This window comes from Miniopterus schreibersii (assembly GCF_964146895.1).
Source record: "Miniopterus schreibersii genome assembly, chromosome: 3".
In the NCBI taxonomy this organism is placed as follows: Eukaryota; Metazoa; Chordata; class Mammalia; order Chiroptera; family Miniopteridae; genus Miniopterus; species Miniopterus schreibersii.
Genome location: NC_138103.1, coordinates 12,059,102 through 12,080,976, shown reverse-complemented (window position 1 = coordinate 12,080,976; position 21,875 = coordinate 12,059,102). Strand labels below are relative to the sequence as shown.

The 21,875-nt window shown below is 38.3% G+C and overlaps 1 protein-coding gene across 5 annotated transcripts in view; it reads left to right on the top strand.

Moving 5' to 3' along the window:
* Positions 1–21,875, top strand: part of CREBBP (CREB binding lysine acetyltransferase) — a 133,551-nt gene that overhangs the window by 90,646 nt on the left and 21,030 nt on the right. For 3 of the 5 annotated variants that reach the window (XM_081133701.1, XM_081133700.1, XM_081133698.1), the window contains 9 exons: positions 389–513; positions 1,120–1,308; positions 2,925–3,326; positions 4,854–5,033; positions 8,905–9,094; positions 13,707–13,825; positions 15,344–15,583; positions 15,994–16,082; positions 21,444–21,554. In XM_081133701.1, the coding sequence (XP_080989827.1) occupies positions 389–513; positions 1,120–1,308; positions 2,925–3,326; positions 4,854–5,033; positions 8,905–9,094; positions 13,707–13,825; positions 15,344–15,583; positions 15,994–16,082; positions 21,444–21,554 (1,645 nt within the window). The remainder of the gene's footprint in view (positions 1–388; positions 514–1,119; positions 1,309–2,924; positions 3,327–4,853; positions 5,034–8,904; positions 9,095–13,706; positions 13,826–15,343; positions 15,584–15,993; positions 16,083–21,443; positions 21,555–21,875) is intronic. The other 2 variants (XM_081133697.1, XM_081133699.1) reach the window with 1 other exon arrangement.

Sequence of the window (21,875 nt, the reverse complement as noted above, 5' to 3'; positions counted from 1 at the left end):
GGTTAACACCTCTTCCGTAGTTGGTGGGAGCACCTTCCCAATGTAGCCTTGTCTCCTTAGTTGCTTTGACACTTTTTGTTCAGGGTGCTGCCATGCTGATCAGTGCTTCCTCAGCCTTGTGGGTTTTTTTGTGGTTTACCTAACTTTCTGCCCTCATCTCCTCATTTTGTCCTGCCTACCCCAAGCCCCACCATAACATCCTTGCCAGCATTTGTGCCATTCTTCCTGGATATGAAAGTTCTGTTACTTAATCATCTGATTAGCTGGGTGATTTCCTGCCAGTTGTATGAGTTGTGTATGTGTTCCATCTTATTTTGCTTAGAGTTTATTGGGCAAGTTGTAATTCTGTTTTGCTTTTCCTAATGAACAATTGTGGGTACATTTACAGGGATGAATTCATTTAACCCGATGCCCTTGGGGAATGTACAGTTACCACAGGCTCCCATGGGACCGCGCGCAGCATCCCCCATGAACCATTCTGTCCCAATGAACAACATGGGCTCCGTTCCAGGGGTAAGTCCTACTTGCCTTAGCTGTGCTGAGAAGGCCTTTCCCAAACAAGGAAAATTATTTAAGCACTGAAATTGTAGATTGTCTAGAATCCTATGGTACCTGTTCCTTTGGATTTGGGTTATGCTTTATTTCCTTCATATCTCTCTCTTTTTGGTCTTCATTACTATAGTGGAAGTTATTTGACCATTGTTTATTTTTATTTGAATGCCAAATTCATAGGGACTTACTACTGTTTGAGAAGATGGAGTTCTGTAGATTGAATAGGCAGCCTCAGATTTGTGGCCGAGAGGGACTTGTCAGTCTGTTGACTCCTAGAGCTTACTTTCCTGCGGCTGCTTTCTAAATGCTTCAGAGAACTCATAAAAGCATATTTTGAACTTTAAATTGTAGCATGTTATTGATTTCTATCCAGAGGACAGTCTGAAGCCGACTCATTAGAGACTTTGCATGAGAAAGCTGGCAGAGTGCCTCGGAGCTGTAAGGTCTTAGTGAGTGGTGTTTCTCTTTCTGAGAGGAAGGGAGGATTTGAAGATTTCTGTCTCTTGTTTATCTTGAATATTTCAGCCTTTGTCCTCTGAAATCTCAATGATGCTTATTGTCTTTTAGATGGCCATTTCTCCTTCCCGAATGCCTCAGCCTCCGAACATGATGGGTGCACATGCCAACAACATGATGGCCCAGGCACCCTCGCAGAACCAGTTCCTGCCACAGAACCAGTTCCCTTCGTCCAGCGGGGCAATGAGTGTGAACAGTGTAGGCATGGGGCAGCCAGCGGCCCAGACAGGCGTGTCACAGGTACCATTTGCCTTCGGGCCACCTACATTGATATAACCCCAGTTTCCTACTAACTTGAGCTTGTCTCATTTCGTGGACATTAGAATTCTAGACTACACATTTCATTTTCATCTTTTAGCATCTCTTGATTTTTTTCCTCATTTTGTTGTGTTATTTTTACTTTGTTTGGAATGACTCTTACCCACCTTTGGGTGAACTTTATGTAAAAGTAGAGTGATTTGTGGTTTTTTTGGTCTGTGCTCTTCTGCATTTTGACTTTTGGGGTTTTTGTCGTCTTTTTCTTGTTTTTTTATTTGTGTCTTTTAAATTTTAAGTTTCATATGCAATCCTGAGAGACATTGAATTTTAAAGAGTAAGGGTCCCATGAGTTCACTGCTCATGATTTTGGTTTGTGTATCCTGTTGCCTGTCTCTGAACCGTTCAGGTGAAGTCAGGCCAGCTGGGTCAGTTGAGTAGTTGTCCTCTTATTCATTGTATTTTTACTTATTCAGTCTCAAGCTGAAGAGAACTATTTTCTATTCATTTTACTGCCTTTTTAAAACCCTTGTTAATTGTTAATAGTATATTAGTGTTGCTGCATGTATATGTACACATATTTAAAATAGGCCAAATCTTTCCCCAAAAGATGAAGTTTATGTTTTAATTTTTTAACAAGAAGTATTATTGAGCCCGGCCAGCATGGCTGAACGATTGAGCATCGACCTATGATTCAGAAGATCGTGATTCAATCCTGGTCAGGGCACATGCCGAGTTGTGGGCTCCGTCCCCAGCAGGGGGCATGCAGGAGGCAACCGATCAATGACTCATTGATGTTTCTGTTTCTCTCCCTCTCCCTTCCTCTCTCTGACATCAATAAAAATTTGAAAAATAATATTGAATAAAAATAGTTGACTACACTAAATTTACTCTCTAAATGCCTGTTCATTAATTCTTAATTTCCATAACATGTCATTGCCCTAGAACAGGGTCAGCAAATTTGTCCTGTAAATATATTTGACTTTGTAGACTCTGTCTTAACTACTCACCTCCACCATTGTGGGGCAAAAGAAGCCACAGCCACATTCATTTCTACATAAATGATTGAGCGTGCTGTGTTCCATTAAAACTTTAGTACAGAAACAGGCAGCTAACTGGTTTTGGCCATGGGCAGTAGTTTACAGACCCTCATTCTAGACCAGTGATTTGGAATCAGTTTTTCAAAGGTCTGCAGGTGTTCTGAAGCTTGTCCTCTGTTGATACCACTGCACTGAAACATTTCAGTATTTCAACAACTTTTTTTTTTTTTAAAGATAAATACCTTTTCTGGTGGTCTTAGTTGTGGGTGGATATTATGGAGCATGAAGCTAGTAAGCTGAGTGGATATGTTTGTTTAAACCAGAAGTTTTAAGTTATATAAGTCAAAGGATAAGAAACATTTGTAGTATTAACTTTATTGGAAAGTGCACATTATAATAAGTATACAGCTGGATGAATATTTGCAAGTGGAACATGCCCCTAAAACCAGCAGACCTCTTCAAGAAACCATGATTAGATATTCATACATTTAATTCTTTAAATCTGTTGCTGCATTTTCAAATGGGGGAAGTAATTTTAACATACTCTGTTCCCTCTGATAGGGGCAAGTGCCTGGTGCTGCTCTTCCTAATCCTTTGAACATGCTTGGGTCCCAGCTGCCTTGCCCACCAGTGACACAGTCACCGTTGCACCAGACGCCACCTCCTGCTTCCACAGCTGCTGGCATGCCATCTCTCCAACATCCAACAGCACCTGTGATGACTCCTCCCCAGCCAGCAGCTCCCACCCAGCCTTCGACTCCTGTGTCGTCTTCCGGGCAGACTCCAACCCCGACTCCTGGCTCAGTGCCCAGTGCTAGTCAAGCCCAGAGCACCCCTACGGTCCAGGCAGCAGCCCAGGTGACCCCGCAGCCTCAGACCCCAGTTCAGCCCCCATCTGTGGCCACTCCTCAGTCATCGCAGCAGCAGCCAACGCCTGTGCATGCCCAGCCTCCAGGCACTCCGGTGAGCCTCTCTGTCTTGTTTGAGAACTTTCCCACAGAAATTTCTGTCATGATGGCCCTGGCCAGGTAGCTCAGTTGGTTAGAGTGTCATCCCCATATGCCAAGGTTGTGGGTTTGCTCCCCAGTTAGGGCACGTACAAGAAACAACCAATAAATATATAAGTGGAACAACAAATCAATGTCTCTCTCTCTCACTCTCACTATATTTCTCTCTCTCTCTCTTTCTCTCTCTCAAATCAATTAAAAAAAAATTTAATTCTGTCTTGAAGTTGCTGCAGAATCTTGGTACTACCCCAAAATGTAACTGCACTCTAATAGAACCATAATGAGCTGTGTTGTGTTTCCAACATTGGCTTCAAAGGCTGTGTTTGGCAGGACATGACTTAGGATTATCATCTCTAATTAAATGAGTTTGCAAAAATCAGCAATTATAAAGAAATAATATGCAAGTCCTCTGTAGAATTTTCAAGCTACCTCTGTAGAGGAGCAGTCTGTTTCCCATTATCTGTCCTAGATTGATGTTTTCTGAGTTTTGGTATTTCTCCTAACATCATAAGGATGTGGTCATGTTCCTGATTGTATATGCTTTGACCTTGCCTATTGGCCTTGTTTTCAGGCTAGAAGCCTTTTCTTTTTTATGACAACATGGCAGACCCAGGTTAGTACTTCCTGTGGCTCAGATCTGCCCAATCCTCCATGGACCTGCTAGAGATGCCCAGTTTGCACGCTCTTCTAGGCTGGGCTGACCCACTGACCCAGGGACCTGAGGCTGCCCTCTTGTCACCTCCGCCTACTATCACAGATATCTTAGTATCCATTTTCTTACCGGTCTAACTTAGAAACCTCTCTCCCCCTGAAATACATTAACTTTATTCTTGGGGACTGAAGGTATTTATTTATAAAATATCAAAATTAATCCCAACAACAGTTCCAAGATAACATTACTATTTGTATTTCTCCGAAACCTTTCTAATTTTACCTTATCTTTTGTTTACTTTAAACTGCTTTGGGTAAGACTTCGAAAATTTAGAATTCTTTTAGTGGTTCCTTAATGTTTGTTTATTCCTCTGCCACCAATCCCTCCACTGTTCCTGCAATTAACAAGCTAATTATATATTCTTGTTTCATATGGGCACTTTATTCCCTTTTCTACATATATACTTATATATTTATAAATCAGCCTTTAACTATAAATGTTAATGATCTCAATGGAAAGAATTAATTTTAAAATAGGAGGTCCTATGGCTTAGGTAGAAAACTTGCAGAAAATAATTTTATATTCACACATAGAAAGCTCTGCTCTTCCATTTCTGTATTATTGGCAAGAAATCAGTTGTGTTTCTACCTGATGTTATCTTCTTCTAGAATTCTATTTGAACTTTTGTTCCTTATTTCTCTCAAATAGTGATGCTTATTAGGTCAGTATTGAAAATTTTAACACAAAACTGTATATTGGGTGAGTAGCAACAGAGTTTAAGATCATTTATATTGTTTTGTTAACAGATAAATGATTTTGGTTTTCTTACAGCTTTCCCAGGCAGCAGCCAGCATTGAGAACAGGGTACCCACTCCATCCTCAGTGGCCAGTGCTGAAACTAACTCCCAGCAGCCAGGACCCGAAATACCAATGCTGGAAATGAAGGCTGAGGTCAAGACTGAGGACATTGAGCCAGATGCCAGTGAACCCAAAGGGGAGCCTGGGTCTGCGGTAGGTGCCAGGGGTCCGTCATGGATGTCCCTGCTTTTTTTTTTTAATATCCTCTTTAATCTATTTGCTACTTTGAACTCATAACCAAAAACAGATTGGTTATTTATTTTTAGATATAGGTATGGGTTTTTTTGTTTTTTGCCAGAAATGAGGAGTACTAGCTTATATTTTACTTAATTTTTTTAAATACAAAGCTTAGAGAACACTGTTTTTGGAAACTAGTGTTTTTCAAACTGAAATTGTAATGACAATCTTTTAAAGATTTTTTTCTACAGAGTCTTTTTTTCCCTCCATCCTTCCACTCCCTTTCGTTTGGCAGCCGTCAGCTTGTTCCCTATATCTATGAGTCTCTTTGTTTTATTTGTTCGTTAATTTTGTTTTTTATATTCATGTATAAGTGAGATCATACAGAATTTGTCTTTGTCTGACTTATTTCGCTTAGCATTAATACCCTCTCGGTCCATCCATGTTGTCAAAAATGGCAAGATACTCTTTTTTATGGCTGAATGATATTCCATTGTATATGTATATGTGCGTATATATATATATCCATTCATCTGTTGATGACATCTGGGTTACTTCCATATCTTGGTTCTTGTAAATAATTCTGCAGTGAACATATGGGGGCATATATTTTTTCAAATTAGTGTTTATATTTTCTTCAGGTAAATACCCAGAGGTGGAATTGCTGGATCGTATGGCAGCTCTATTTTTAATTTTTTGAAGAATCGCCATACTGTTTCTGATAGTGGCTGCACTAATTTATAATCCCACCCAAAGTGTACAAGGGTTCCCTTTTCTCCACATCCTCACCAACACTTGTTATTTGTTGATTTATTGATGATAGCCATCTGACAGGTGTGAGGTGGTATCTCATTGTGGTTTTTAGTTTGCATTTTCCTGGCGATTAGTGAGGTTGAGCATCTTTCATGTCTGTTGGCCATCTGTATGTCCTCTTGAGAGAAATGTCTATTCAAGCCCCCTGCCCATTTTTAAATAGGATTATTTGTTTTTTTTATGTTGAGCTTTATGAGTTTTTTATATATTTTGTATATAATTATTTATCAATGTTTCATTTACAGTATCTTGTCCCATTCAGTAGACCTTTTTTGTTTTGTTGATGGTTTCCTTCACTGTGCAAAAATGTTTTGTTTGATGTAGTGCCATTTATTTTTCTTTATTTTTTCTTTTGTATCCCTTGCTAGAGAAGATATATCCAAAAAGATGTTGCTAAGAGCTATCGCAAAGAGTTTACTGCCTATATTTTCTTCTAGGAGTTTTATGGGTTCAGGTCTAACATTTTAAGTCTTTAACCCATTTTGAGTTTATTTTTGTATATGAGATAAGAAAGTGGTCCAATTTCATATTTTGCATTTATCTGTACACTTTTCTCAACACCACTTATTGAAGAGACTGTCTTTACCCCATTCTATATCCTTGCCTCCTTTGTCATAGATTAAGTGACCATGTAAGTGAGGAATTTTTTCTAGATTCTCTATTCTATATTCCTGTTTTTATGCCAGTACCATACTGTTTTGATTATTGTAGCTTTGTAGTATAGTTTGATATTAGGGAGCATAATACCTCCTACCCTTTCTCAAGATTTTTTTGGCTTTTAAGCGTCCTTTGTAGTTCCATATAAATTTTAGGATTAGTTCTATCCTGAGAAGAATGCCCTTGGTATTTTGATAGGGATTGCATTAAATCTGTGTATTTAGGTAGTAAGGACATTTTAACAATATTATTTTAATCTATGAACAAGTATATCCTTCCATTTATTTGTATCTTAATTTCTTTCTCTGGTGTCTTACAATGTTCAGAGTACAGGTCTTTTACCTCTTTAGTTAAATTTATTATTCCTAGGTATTTTATGCTTTCTTTTAAAAAAAATTACTGATTTTTAGAGAGTGAGAAACAGAGACATGGATTTGTTGCTCCACTTATCTGTGCATATGTGCCCTGACCAGGGATTGAGCCTTCAACCTTGGCCTGTTAGGCTGTTAGGACAATGCTCTAACCAACTCAGCTACCCTGTCAGGGTGGTGTTTTATACTTTTTGATGCACTTGTAAATGGGATAGTTGTCTTAATTTCTTCATTTGATCATTTGTTATTAGTATATAGAAAAAACAGATTTCTGCATATTGCTTCTGTGTCCTGCAACTTTGCTGAAGTCATTTATTAGTGCTAATAGTTGGGTTTTATTTCTTCTTTTCCAATTTGGATGCCTTTTATTTCTTTGTCTTATCTGATTGCTATGGCTAGAACTTCCTATATTGAGTAGAAGTTGTGATAATGCACATCCTTGTCTTGTTCCTGATCTTAGATAAAATAAAAGTCCAGGACCAGATGGCATCTACCAAACATTCAAAGAAGAATTAAACCTATCCTTCTTAAGCTGTTTTTTTTAAAAATTGAAGAGGAAGGAATGCTTCCAAACTCATTCTGTAAAGCTAGCATTACCCTGATACCAAAACCAGATAAAAAGACATTATAAAAGAAGGATATTACAGGCCAGTATCCTTGAACAGAGATGTAAAAATTCTCAACAAAATATTAGCAAGCCAGATTCAACAATACATTAAAAGGACCAAGTGGGATTTATCCCAGGGATAGAAGGCTGTGTTTGACATCCATAAATCAATTAATGTGGTACATCACACTAACAAAATAAAGGCTAAAAACCTTATAATCATCTCAGTAGATGCAGAAAAGGCATTTGACAAAATTCAGTATCCTTTTATGATAAAACCTCTTCAACAAAGTAGATTTAAATGGAATATCTCAACATTGTAAAGACCATATATGACAAACCCACAGTTAATATGCTCAACGATAAAAAGGCTTTCATTTTAAATATTTGGATCATTCAGCATTGCCGTTCTTGATTCATTTATAGTTCTACAGAGTTAGATTGCACAAGGGGTTTATTTGTTTACTAATTAAGCTGTGGCAGAACTTGAAAACTAGTAGACAGTAGGCTGAATCCAGTCTGTAAAGTGTTTTGTTTGGCTCTCACGATATTTTTTAAAATGGGATAGTATAGCCCAGCTGGGTGTGGCTCAGCGGTTGAGCATCGACCTAGGATCCAGGCAATCGGGGTTTCGATTCCCGGTCAGGACACAGGCCTGGGTTACGGGCTCAATCCCCAGTCGGGGGTGTGCAGGAGGCAGCCAATCAATGACTCTCTCATCATTGATGTTTCTGTTTCTCTCTCTTCCTCTCCTTTCCTCTCTCTGAAATCAATAAAGATTTTTTTTTTTTTAATTTTTAAAAAATGGGATAGTATAAATTAAACTCTAGATTTGTGGATTTTCTTGAAAATTACAAGCTCTGTCAACATTTTTCTTGCAGTCCTCTGTGGCAGCAGTCTGGATCGGAGCACCAGTGGGGCCTTTAAATTGGGCATGGGCTTTCCAGTTTGCCAGAGTCTCCACTACTTCCTGCTATCTCACACCTCACCTCCTTGTTGCATTCATTTGGCCCTCTGAGCAATTTGGTTTTTGATCCCTGCCCCAGTTTTCCAGGAGATTTTTGTTTCAAACTAGAAATATCTATATGTAAAACTACTGAGCAGGTGATGGTAGGTATGTATATATGCAATATTTTAAGCGCTCCAGCATATCAAAATTTAAAATTAGGGCTATAATTATACTGATACTACAGTTATACTGATACTGCATTAAAGTGACTCAACTAACACCAAATGCTGTATTCCTTCTTGTGGATGAAAAAAGGAATGCTAAATACAGCTGTGACTAGGGGAAGGTTTTAACAAACCCATAGATTTTTAAGAGCCTTCCAATAACGATGAATTAGAATAAAGGTTTTGATATCTATGCATCATTACCTAAACTTTTGTTTTTTTCAAGATGATGGAGGAGGATCTACAAGGATCTTCTCAAGTTAAAGAAGAATCAGAAACAACAGAGCAGAAATCAGAACCGATGGAAGTGGATGAAAAGAAACCAGAAGTAAAAGTAGAAGCTAAAGAGGAAGAAGAGAACACCGCTAATGGCGCTGCCTCCCAGTCAGCATCTCCTTCGCAGCCACGCAAAAAAAGTAGGTTGTTTTCTTGAACTTATTGAACTGTGTTGCTTTGCCATTGTGTTGTGATTGCACACTGTGGATTAAAAGCTAAAGCAGAAAAAGAATTTCATCTCCCCTTTTATCTATTTTGCCTGCCATTCCCCAAGTAAAAATGGTGACACCGAGCTGGACTCCTGCCTAAGAATCCACAGATTCATGGCATAATAAGAAACAAGCCTTAGCTCTAGGGGGGCACCTTAGGGGCACGGCTGTCTTCTGGGATGTCCTGGCTGTGGGACCGGAGTTCAAATTGCATCTGAGTCCTTGAGCAGGCCAAGGATCTCGGGCTTTACTCGGCAAGGCATGAACAACTACTTAACAGATTCAAGCAGGAAGATCACCAAAAGCCTTGGTGTTAGGGAAATTATCACCATGCAGCACACGTGTGGGAGCTTATAGGTTTCTGCTACTGCAGATAGGAAACTGAGTGCCCAAAGTAGCGGGGGGTGGAGTGGGACCCAGTTACCTCGTACAGCAGGAGGGGCTGGGGGCAGGTAAGCAGAAATGCTTTGGGTACCAAGCTGTGTAGGGTGAGCCAGTCTCACAATGGATGTGATTTTTTTTATTTTATTTTTTTTAAATATATCTTTATTGATTTCAGAGAGAGGAAAGGAAAGGGGGAGAGAGAGATAGAAACATCAATGGTGAGAGAGTCATTGATCGAGCCCACAACCCAGGCATGTGCCCTGTCCGGGAATCGAACCCTGATCGCCTGGATCCCAGGTTGACACTCAACTGCTGAGCGACGCCCGGCCGGGCTGGATGTGATTTTTTAAAATCACATTTGAGAGGTGTCTAAAAAGTGAGGAAGGTGGCAGGGTGTCAGAAAATGTCAGGTTACCCTTGGAAATGTGAGGATGGGACTCAGGAAGTCCTGCAGGGGCTACATTTGGAAAAGATGGCAGAGAAATGTTAGAGTCTGTTGTTGTATAGTTTTGTCACTGGAAGGAACCCTAGAGATTATGGAGTACAGCAGTTCTCAAATTTTTGGTCTCAGACCTCTTTATACTCCTTAAAAATTGAGGACCCCAGAGAGTTTTTGTTTATGTGGATTATCTGTTGCTATCTGCTCTGTTAGAAATTAACACTATTGGCTCAATTAGGAATTTTTTTAATATTTAGTTCATTTAAAAATAAAGTCTAGCCCGGCCAGGCGTGACTCAGCTGTTGAGCGTTGACCTGGGATCCAGGCGATCGGGGTTCGATTCCTGGTCAGGGCACATGCCCAGGTTGTGGGCTCAATCAATGACTCTCTTATCATTGATGTTTCTGTCTCTCTCCCTCTTCTTTGCTCTCTCTGAAATCAATAAAGATATATTTAAAAAATAATAAAGTCTATTACGTAACACCCATAAAGAACACATTTTATGAAAAATAACTTTTCCAAAACAATTAGTAATTAGTGGGTATATAACATTGTTTTTTATAATTTTGTGGCTCAAAGAGATGAATGAACACAGCTGGATTCTCGTATCTGCCCCTGCTTGTACTCTGTTGTGTTGTTTGGTTGAAGTACATGAAGTAAATCCAGTCCCACTCCAGATAGGTAGTTGGTAAAGGGAAGAAAAAAAGCCTTTTCAAATAATTGTGATTTTCTTTTTTGATACTACGCCAAAACTCAACAAGTAAAAGTTTCTTAAAGATTAATTGCAGTGTGAAATATGAATCCTTAGCCCTGAATTTTTCATATTCTGGCATTAGAATCCATTTGTCTGTTTTCTAATTTGAATTGATCCTTTGGTCATCTGGAAATTTGGTTCACTGAATTATGCAGATCTTCCAAATGGCATACTTGACTATACAAAAATTTTTAAAATCACGTTCATTAACATCACTATGAATCTCTTCAAAATAGTTTTATAAAGTTTGAGAGGATGTCAAGCTCATGTGGTAGATACGAGTTTTTCAAAATTCTGATTTTTGATGAAAGTCCAGATTTTTTATCTTTGGCAACAGATACTGTCATTTGTCCTTGAAGTAACTTCCACTTTGTTCATTTTTGAGAAAATATCTGCCACATACCCATATCTGAATAACTATATCTTGTCTATCGGTCATTCTTTCCAGTTTTGTGTGTTTCATTAAAAAAAAAAAAAGGCAGTGACTTTAGCTCTTAACACTCGCACAAGTGCTTTCTCTAAGACAAGCATTGCATGCAGCAGAAGTGCCTTACGCCAACTTCCCATTTTGTCATACAGCATAAAAGATGTGTAGCCAAGGGTTGAGGTTTAACAAAAGTAATACTTTTTACTTCATCAAGAATATTCTTAAGTGCAGCCGGCATTTTCCTGTGTGCACAGTAGCAGCGAAGATCACAGTGACTGCTCAGTCAGGTTTGGTGAGGCTGCTTCTGTGCTAGAAATTTTACTTCCCCCTCCTTGTGCCCCATCTGTGCCAAGGTTAACACAGCACAAAAGCAAGTGTTGTTATGGAAGTTGTTTTATATTATGGAAGTAAATTTGATTTCACAGACCCCTAGAAAGGGCCTTGGAACAGTACTGGAACTTTCTGTGTTCTCCATTGTGGTGTTCACTAGCCACCTGCAGCTCCTGAGTACTTAAAATGTGGCAAGTGCAACGAAGTAAATTTTAAATTTTATTTAATACTCATTTAGCTTTAAATAGCCACATACGTCTAGTGGCTACCGTATTAGCATGGGGCTCTCCATGGTATCCATGGATCATGCTTCTAGGATTGCTGATGTGATGCACCATGCTGATTGTATGGAGAAAGCACACCATACTCATCGGTAATAGAGAACTTATTTTGAATACAACTCTGACTTCTACTTTCACTCATGTGGAGTCCTATTACATCAGTGTGGTAAAGACAGGAATTTGAAAATACATTTTCCTCTGCATAAGTGTTAAACAGATGTGTGATAAAGGAATGAATGATCTACCAAAATCAGCCATATATGAGACCATGTCATTTTGATACCTTTAAGGAGATGATGAGGTCTGGAGCAGGGTCAGCAAACTTTTACTGTAAAGAGCCAGGCAGTAAATATTTTGGGCTTTGTGTGTCATAAAGTCTCGGTTGCAACTGTCAACTGCGTTGTAGGGTGAAAAGTGCCACAGACAATATCTCAGCAAATGAGCACAGTTGTGTTCCAACAAGTTTTTATTTTTGGAGATTAAAATTTGATGTTGTATAATTTTCACTTATCAGGAAGTATGTTATTTTCTTTTTTCCCCCAACCATTAAAAACAAAAATTATTCTTAGCTCATGGGCTTACAGAAGCTGGCAACAGGCCAGATTTGGCCTTTGGGTCAGAGTTTGCTGACCTCTAGTTTAGAAGAATGAAAAAACTATTGGTTAACTTAAGAATTGTTTTCTTAGAAAGAGTTACTCAAAGAAAACCAAGTGATGCTTCATCTCTATAAAAACAGAAGAAAAGGAGTTAGCTGAGAGCAGGATGCACGTGTTTCCAATAGGAATGTCCACTGGGGAGCGCTGCGCTAGGATAATCCATATACTTGCTGATTTCCAGCAGCTGTCCCAGGTCTAAAGCAGCCAGGTGTTCCTTTTCCACAGGAGGTCGTTCAGGACACATGGGCAGTCCCTGGCCGTAGACTTCAGGAAACTTCTCAGGGCTATGGTTTTTATCTCTCAGCATACTCGATGCATGCCACTTTCCAACTAGAACTTTAAGTGTTTATGGTATTTTAATCAGAATTTTAAATTATAGCTTACCACATATCTGTTATAGAAAGTCTTTTCAAAATACAAAAAACATAAAGAGGAAATCTGGTATCACAGCCCAAGTCATCAGAACTCCTCTACCGTATTTGCCTCTTATTGGTCAGTTTTCTATGCACAGGATATGTGTGAGCAAGGTGGGGTCGAAACACACTCACTGCTGACTGACCTGGCTCTTGCCTTCAGAGGTTATTGTGCACATTTTCCCATGTCATTAGAACTCATTTGGGTTTCGTATGAATGTACCGTCTTGAATGTATTTGGCAGCCACTTTTTATCCTTGGATTGGTGACAACAGAAAATGTAGTAGGAAATGGAATGGCTGAGAGGTTGGAGAAATGGGCATTGGTAAATGTGGAAGGGAACAATATAGAACTTTTGGGGAAAATACTTGTTTTTATAGCTCTGTTACTGTGCACATTTGTGAGGTTGTAGTATAAAACCATTTGTCTTAGGTGGTTTGAATTTACTTTAGCCAAAAACAGGAAAGTTTCATTAGAGGAAGAAAGGTCCCTTCTGATGAAAGGACTTTATTACCACCATTTGATCAATGAAGCAGATTTGGGAGTGAGCTTTATTTTCTGTTCCAAAACAGTTTTAATGTTGGAATGTCTCTCACTGAAGAAGCAAACTTAGTGTGGTATTTGGCCTCATGACATGTATGCAGTTTTTAGAAATCCCAATATTACTATGTTTTTGGAAATCCTGGATTTGTAGCTTTAGATTGTCCATGGACTCCGCTAAATGAGAACCCTAGGAAGCTTCAAGGCTGGGAGGGAGATGATTCAGCCCCTCTCAGAAATGGCCCAGGCTTTCATTTGAAGTGTCACGATGGAGGGGTCTATATAAATATTGTTGTTTCCTCATGTTTTCCAACTGCAGTCTTTAAGCCGGAGGAATTGCGCCAAGCTCTTATGCCAACCCTAGAAGCACTGTATCGACAGGATCCAGAGTCCTTACCTTTTCGCCAGCCTGTAGATCCCCAGCTCCTAGGAATTCCAGTAAGTTCATATAGTAAATATATATATAACTTTACCTGTGTAACTGATGAGTATCCATGTTCTATTTCTTAAAATTGGGTAAAATAACAACTTTGTTTTGAAGGGTTTTCTCCAACTATAAAAAAAGTTCGCTGCCAAAACAGTGATACACCTTGGTCTTATTAAAATGTGTGTTTCCCACCTGTTTATGAAGCCACAGGGTCCATGCAGGGGTTAGGGTGAGTGAGAGGGAGTGTGCCCTGGGTGCACTACCCACTTGTTCCGGTATACAGCTCTGGAGACTCACTTTATATTTGGGGTTTTATGTAAGACTGTCTAAAAAATGAATTTAAGTAATTGGTGAACATTAATTATAAAACACATGGGCCTCTTGCCCTAGCCGGTTTGCTCAGTGGTTAGAGTTTGCCTGTGGACTCAAGTGTTGTGGATTCAATTCCTGTCAAGGGCACGTACCTTGGTTGCAGGCTTGATCCCTGGCCCTGTTTAGGGCTTGTGCAAAAGGCAGTCAGTTGATGTGCCTCTCTCACATCGATGTTTCTCTCTCCTCCCTTCCACTCTCTCTAAAAAATCAATGGAAAAAATATCCTCAGGTGAGGATTAACAAGCAAACAGAAAACACATGGGCCTTTCAATTTGATATCCCTTGGTAGTTTTGCAAAGGCCATGGTGACCCAACAGATTGTATTAAGCAGTGTTATTGTTTTTGTATTTGTGTTTATCTTGGAATTTCATTTTGCTTGGTAGGACCAAGAGTGAATCTCTAGAAAAACGCACTGTCTGATAAATTTACTTACCATTGTAATTTCAGTGCATGAATTTTTTTTTTTTTTTTTTTTTACAGAAAGGGGGAGAGAGATAGAAACATGAATGATGAGAGTGAGTCAATTGGCTGCCTCCCGCACACCCTCTATTGGGGATCAGGCCCGCAACCCGGGCATATGCCATGACCAGGAATTGAACTGTGATCTCCTGCTTCATAGATTGACGCTCCACCACTCAGCCATGCTCGTGGCAAAAGTTCTTATTTTTAAAATCTTATATTAAACAGCACATTTTTTTCTTTTTCTTTTAATCCTCACCTGAGGACATGTTTTTATTGACTGTTATGGAGAGAGAAACATCGATGTGAGAGAAACATCTATTGGTTGCCTTCTGTATGTGCCCTTACAGTGGATCGAACCTGCAACCTAGGTATGTGCCCTGACCGCAGCCTTCTGGTGTATGGGATGACACTCCAATCAACTGAGCCAGCTGGCCAGGGCTAAACAGCATCTTTTATTAAACAGTTTTAATGTGTGTTTTTTCTTTAACTTTGCCTTTGACGGAATTTGATCACATTTGAAAATGTTAATTATAATTTTAGATAGTAAAATCAGAGGAAAATCAGAGTTTATTTTGTTTTCAATTCTCATTTCTTACTGTTGGAAATAAGTTCTGGCATTTTCTATTTTATTTTAAGATAAGGCTGGCATTTGGAATTTGGGGTATCCACTAGATTGAGACCATTTTGTTTTTAAGGATTACTTTGACATTGTGAAGAACCCCATGGACCTTTCCACCATCAAGCGAAAGTTGGACACAGGGCAGTACCAAGAACCCTGGCAGTACGTGGATGATGTCTGGCTGATGTTCAACAACGCCTGGCTGTATAATCGCAAGACATCCCGGGTCTATAAGTTTTGCAGTAAACTGGCAGAGGTGTTTGAACAAGAAATTGACCCTGTTATGCAATCCCTTGGATATTGCTGTGGACGCAAGGTACAGTTTAAACTTGTTCTGGACAATGAACTTCCCTGGTTAGTCCAGCAGTATGATGATATGATAGACTCAACATTTTGGCCACATGTGTGCTGGGAAGTACCCAGATGAAGTAAAACAATTGCTTGAAGCGATCATAATGGATGATCAAAGTTAGAGGTGCTTTTGGGGGAAGGCCTTGGGTTAAGCATTTCTGACTGCCCTTGTGTGCATTCACTATCAGTAATAAATATCTCTTAGACACTAATTCTTTTGTACTGTATCAAAAAATGTGTAATAGCTGTGAAAATTGTTAGAAAACTATCCAGTGTACTAACAGAAGTAATTAGCTGAATCTAACCCTCCACACTAAACCGTTACACGACAATAAATAGAATATACTTTTAGTATTTTCTCCTTTGTTTTTGCAGTATGAGTTTTCCCCACAGACTTTGTGCTGCTATGGGAAGCAGCTGTGTACAATTCCTCGTGATGCAGCCTACTACAGCTATCAGAATAGGTAAGCATTGAGCAGCTTCCTGAATTACAGGACAAAGGTCTTAGGGCAAGGGATGTTTGTCTGCTTATAGCCCAGGTACATTATTTCTTTCCTGAAGTTCCAATGAGTGGGGCCACAATTTCAGCGTTTCTTGGTCACTCATAGGTTCACTGTCTCTTCATTTTAAGGAATGCTTTTACAGTATAAAAATTTAAGTTCACAACTGCTTGCTTTACTACCTAAATCAGGTAACATTTTTTTCTTAAGCCATGGTCTAGATTCTAAAAGGTAACCGTATAAGAAAGAATCTGGAGTTGAGCGTAACTCTAATAAAGATTGACCTGCCTTTTTCAAGATATTATCAAAGTTGAAACATTGTATTTAGTATTCCCCTGTAAATATTTGCCTAGTAATTTGACCTGGACAGTCTGATGAAAAGACCTGCGTTAATGCTAATTCGTTAACAAAAAAAAACCCATAGACTTTTTGTTTTTAATTAGTAGCACAATACAGAATGAGATTCAGTGTTTTTATTGAGCCAAGAAAAACTTCCCTTCTATAAGATGGCCATTTCAGAGTTTTCAAGTAGTAAGTATGCTTGAGAAATATTTGCCATTCTCTTCAAATGTTGATGGCTTATAAAGAATATATCTCCTACCTTAAGTAGAGGCAGAATGAAAATATTTTTTTTTGTTGATTCTCCACACAAAGATGGCCTTCATATTTGGGGATTATTTTGAAAATGAAGCTATTTGCATCTATTGTTTTAAGTGGCCACATGTTGCCATAGCATGAAGGATTATAAGCACAAGTTGTAAATCTTGGTCAAATTTAGTTACATTGCCTCTGTTTTATGAATCAGCAACTAGATTCTTTATGTGACCACAAAGAAGCTTCATGAACCTACTCTTCTTTAGGTTCAAATATTAAATGTCAACATTAGGGTAATTATGTTTCAATATTTTGAAGAAGATAAGTAGAGGGCTTTTTATTATTTATTTAGGGGTACATGCACAGGCTTGAATAATTTGGAATTTTGAAATCATTTTTCGTCCAATTATGTTTTTTAATTATTTTAATTTTTAAAAAATATATAACCATATTCAATATTATTAATAAGTTTCATCAAAATTCTACTTTAAAAAAACTCTTGACCTAAAAATGTTTTAGGAAAAGGTTTCTAAGCCTTGCCTGGCTCTTTGGAATTTAATTTCTGTCTTAGCTTGCCCTTCAATCAATAGAAGCGTTTTAAGACAAAGTTTGAAATGATACCAGAGCCCCTTTGTAATGGAATCTCTCCCATAGTGACAAGTGTTCTGGAAGTTCTCATCCATACATTTATAGTTTTAGCTTCATAACCTTTAGTACATCCCGTAATGTATCAAGCTTAATCTTCTTGTTTGTGTTATGGGCACAGTAACACCTTCCCTGGTGGTCTTAGTTGTCAGTCTTTAATGAAATAATGAATAGGAATTCACTTGGGAACTGTTATGTGCCAAGCAAAATAAAGTTATGAAATTTTAAGAGAATAGATTAAAATTATACCCTGAAAAACACCCCTGCTACTAGGTGCCCAGTTTGGGTATGGAAGTAAGTGCAAGCAGCAGATTGCTTGCCATCATCTCTGAAGTTTCGGGGCCTTTTCATTGTTGGTTTCATTGTGCCTGAGTCCTTTGGGGCCCTGCCTTTGCTAATTTGCACAGATTTTGGCCATATTTAAGCTGAGAGCGATTAAGTTCAATAATTTGATAGCATCAGGGTACACTACTTACCCCTTTGGGGAAGTTATTGATGGAGTGCAAACAGGATTGTTTTGAAAGTTCTGAAATGTCCAATTTTATTTCTATATAGAGCTTCATTTTCACTGGCCAAAGTAATTTTTAAAAGTATTTTTCTTAAGAGTAGAAACAAATAAAGAGTTATTCTATAAGTTAGGCATACTCCTTCTCAGCTTAATCTCCTAAAATGTGATTTCTAGAATACTGAACATGAAGAGATTAACATGTAATTCTAAGAAAGCAGTGGCCTAATTCTGTATTGGACATTTTAACTGCTTACATTTTTATTCTCAACTTTGACTATTTATGAACACTGTGCTGTTCTTATGAATCATTGTTTTGGCACTTACAGTCCTAAACTGTTTGGAAACTAAAACAGTAGAAAATCCCAGAGACCATTTAAACAAGTGAAACTAATATATAAACTAGAGTATGGTTACATTTTCACTTGTTTCCATACTTTAAAAATTTGAAAGAAACTCATATTGGGAAAACTGTTCTATAGATTTTCCAGTTATTTTCTATAAGTAAGATATATATTATCTATAAATATCCCAGTTATTTGTATATATGATATGGTACTTAAAACAATCTGCATTTGAAAATTTACTCCATACATTAAATTATCCTTACAGTTAAACTTCAGTTACATTGTGCTGATTTTAGTTACCCAGATGTACATCACCATCAGATTATGTGAAGTATTTCTCCTTTATAATTCCATGTTCATCAAACCACTTCCTTCACACAAGGCAGAATGTCAACTAGGCTCTTACAGTGAAAAGTGAATTTCTGAATCGTTTCGTATTTCCAGCGTGAATAAAGTTTGCATTAGGTAGTAAGATATGGGCAGTCTAGCGTTAACATTGTCACCCACTGATTGCCAGGGTCGTTGCATCCAGTTTGACTACATGGGTGACCATGCTCCCTTCTGTGTGCTGTGGTCATTTCTCAGAAGGATATTAAAGTTAGTCCCTGGGCCCCCTCCCCCTCCCCTCTAAAACCTTAACAGTTTCGATTCTCTAATGTCTCTGGCATTGCTTTGGGACAGGCACTAGTGTTCGTTAATTCTCTGTTTCTCCCAGTTACCGATCCTGAGGTTTTTCAGAGATGGGAGTTAGTTACATACAGAGCATACAGGTTTCTGCAGCCACTTCATGGGCAGCCACTCAGCTATCAGTGATTTGTCCCAGGCCAGTCCCCCCCATTGGAAAATAGTGGATTTTTTATTCTTGTTTCCTGGATGTTGCTCTACTTGATGTCGTGCTTGAACAAAATCTAAGAATTTGTCCAGGATTTTAAAACCATTTAGGCTCACATGTAATTTTTGCAGCAATTACATTTCAAAATGTGTTCAAAGGTACTTTTCTGGCTAGTCCACAGTGGCTGTGTGTTTAATTGTAAAATGAATTGGAACACTCAATTCCTAGTTTTATTTTCAAAAGGAAATATTTTGCATGGAGGGGATATTTTTTTTTGCCTATTGTTCTGGTTGTCACTGAATTGATTTATAGTTTCTGTACTTTCATTCTTTCTTGCCAAGTGATGATCATGTCCTCCTGCACATGAAAATTCTTTCACTACATGATTTTAAGGCTCCATGGGAATATTTACAAAGTAGTGAATAGCCAGAATATTTCTATAGTTCCTTCAGGAAAAAAAATAATATACAGAGGTGGACGAAAGTAAGTTAAATTACCAGCCATCATTACCTAAAAGATAAATCATAAGTAAGGATACGAAATAACAATAATACAATAATTAATAAATACATAATACAAGAATAAACGTGTTTTGTGGACTCACAACTCTAAACCTACTTTTGCCCACCCCTGTATATATTTTAAAGCAGAAGTGTTAATCTGTTTGTTTCTGGTCAGAGTTTTTAATCTTGGTAGAATTCATTGAATGACTTCGTCCTAAATAAACAGGTCCCAACAAGAAACTTTCATTAATCCAGTTGTTATCCACAAGGAATCTGTCATGTTCCTCATCAACAAACTGAAAAATTGTATAATCTTGGGTGTGTGCATGCTCTAAAGTTTTATGCCTTTAATTTACTATATGCATTTAGCCAGTGAAACATAGCAGACAAAATGCTCAATGTGTTTAATTAAGATCAGAGCTAGAACTTCTGGAGGACCTATTTTAGTAATAAAGACAAAATGGACAGGTGGTGCCTGACTCTCAGTCGTTTGTAGCTGTGTGTGTGTGCGCGTGTGTCTGTGTGCGCACATGCGTGCGTGAGTGAAGCTACAAGCTGCTGCATCTCCTTCTGTACTCTTGGTTCAGTGTGGCACGCCAAGTCTCGTCATAGTGTCTTTAACACTAATCCTCTTGGCATCTTGTAGACATAGCTTTGAGCACTAAAACCGCATTTTATTGTGCTGCCGTCACTACCTTATACTCATTCTTTTTGCTTGTATAAGTCACCTCCATTCAGTTTGTTTATTTTTACAGTATTGTGTGCCCATCTTGTTTTATGCAGCATCAGCTTGCATTTTTGTTGATTTCTCATTTGTGTCCTTTCCAAACATTTAATAGTTCCTATTTTAATTGTTCTTATTTGATAGCTTGAGCTGAGGCTCTGGATTATCTTACAAGAAATTGGGGTTATGGATAATTTCTCAAATGCAGATTGTGCTTTAAAGATTAACTCTAAATTTGCTTAACTTGGATTGTCACCAAGTCAGAGCAGTCAATCAGAGTATCTCAGATTGATGAATGATTGGTCCCAGTACCAAAAAGTTTAAATCAAAGCTTAGAATTGAATTTTAAAAGTCTTTAACATTGTTTGTGGATTTACATATATTGTATTGTTTATACAATATATCAGTTTTTTGCCTCTGTATATTCTTATTGATAAATGGCTGGAAAGTCTTTGACCCCGATTGCATTTCTGTTAAATGTTTGTCTAGAATATGGATTTGGTTTCATTTGTATTGTAACCCAATTAAGTGATTAACATGAGAAAAAAAGGAAAAAAAAATTAAAACCAGTTTTGGGTGCTGAACATTTTATACCTTTAAAGTTCTGGCTTAAATACCAGAAACAAAATCTCTGAATTGCTGTCAAGCATAAATTTGCCATTTTGAAATACACGCTTTTTCAGTTTAAATTGATTTTTTAAGGCCTTTTGTTAGACTGTTTCGTTCAAAGTAAATTTTTTCCATCTCAAACCCTGAAATTATATTTGATTTTTTTTTTCTAAGTAATAACAAAATTCAAACTTCTAAACTTGAAGCTCCTTACAGTTCTAGTATTAACAACTCCTTGCAAACATTTGCATCTTGGAGCTGAACTGAGCCCAGTCGTTGTTAGTGATGATGGCCTGTGATGTGTGCAATGAGACCGAATGCTAATCAATGCTTTGCCTTGGCTTTCTGCTCTGTGTTGTCTTGGTGTTTGCGTCTTACCTCTATGTCTGTGCTATTTGTTCCCTTCCCTGTTCTCTAATCCTGCCCTTCCCTACCTGCCCCTGTTCCTCTCATTGTTCTCACTGACCCATCAATCAACCAACAACGCCCCCCCTTCGTCGTGGTGATCTGCCCTGCTCTGATTGGTGGCTTCGTTGCTTGGGTGGCTGTGTGTTATGATGGACCAGTTCACCCAAGTATGGCCTTCTTGCTGACAGGTATCATTTTTGTGAGAAGTGTTTCACAGAGATCCAGGGGGAGAATGTTACCCTGGGTGACGACCCTTCACAACCCCAGACGTAAGTACTATCCTGTCATTTTTCTCGGGGGTGATTCTTAATTGTTTTTGTCTCTTGTCCATGAGTAAAAGGGAAGCACCACTGCTGTTTTGATGTGTGTGTAGTGTATTTTCTCATATTAACTATGCTCACATTCGTACTTTAACATAGAGCTGTTTTAGCTGAATACCAGTGCCACTTCCATGTTCTTTCCTCCATTCAAGGCTGTGATGCTATAGCTCCCACCATGCAGTTCATTGGTCTTTCTTGACCTTGCTCTTATCCTTCTTTTAAAACACTTGGCTTTTCCTAGTGGCTGTCATCCTCCATTTTAGGAAATTA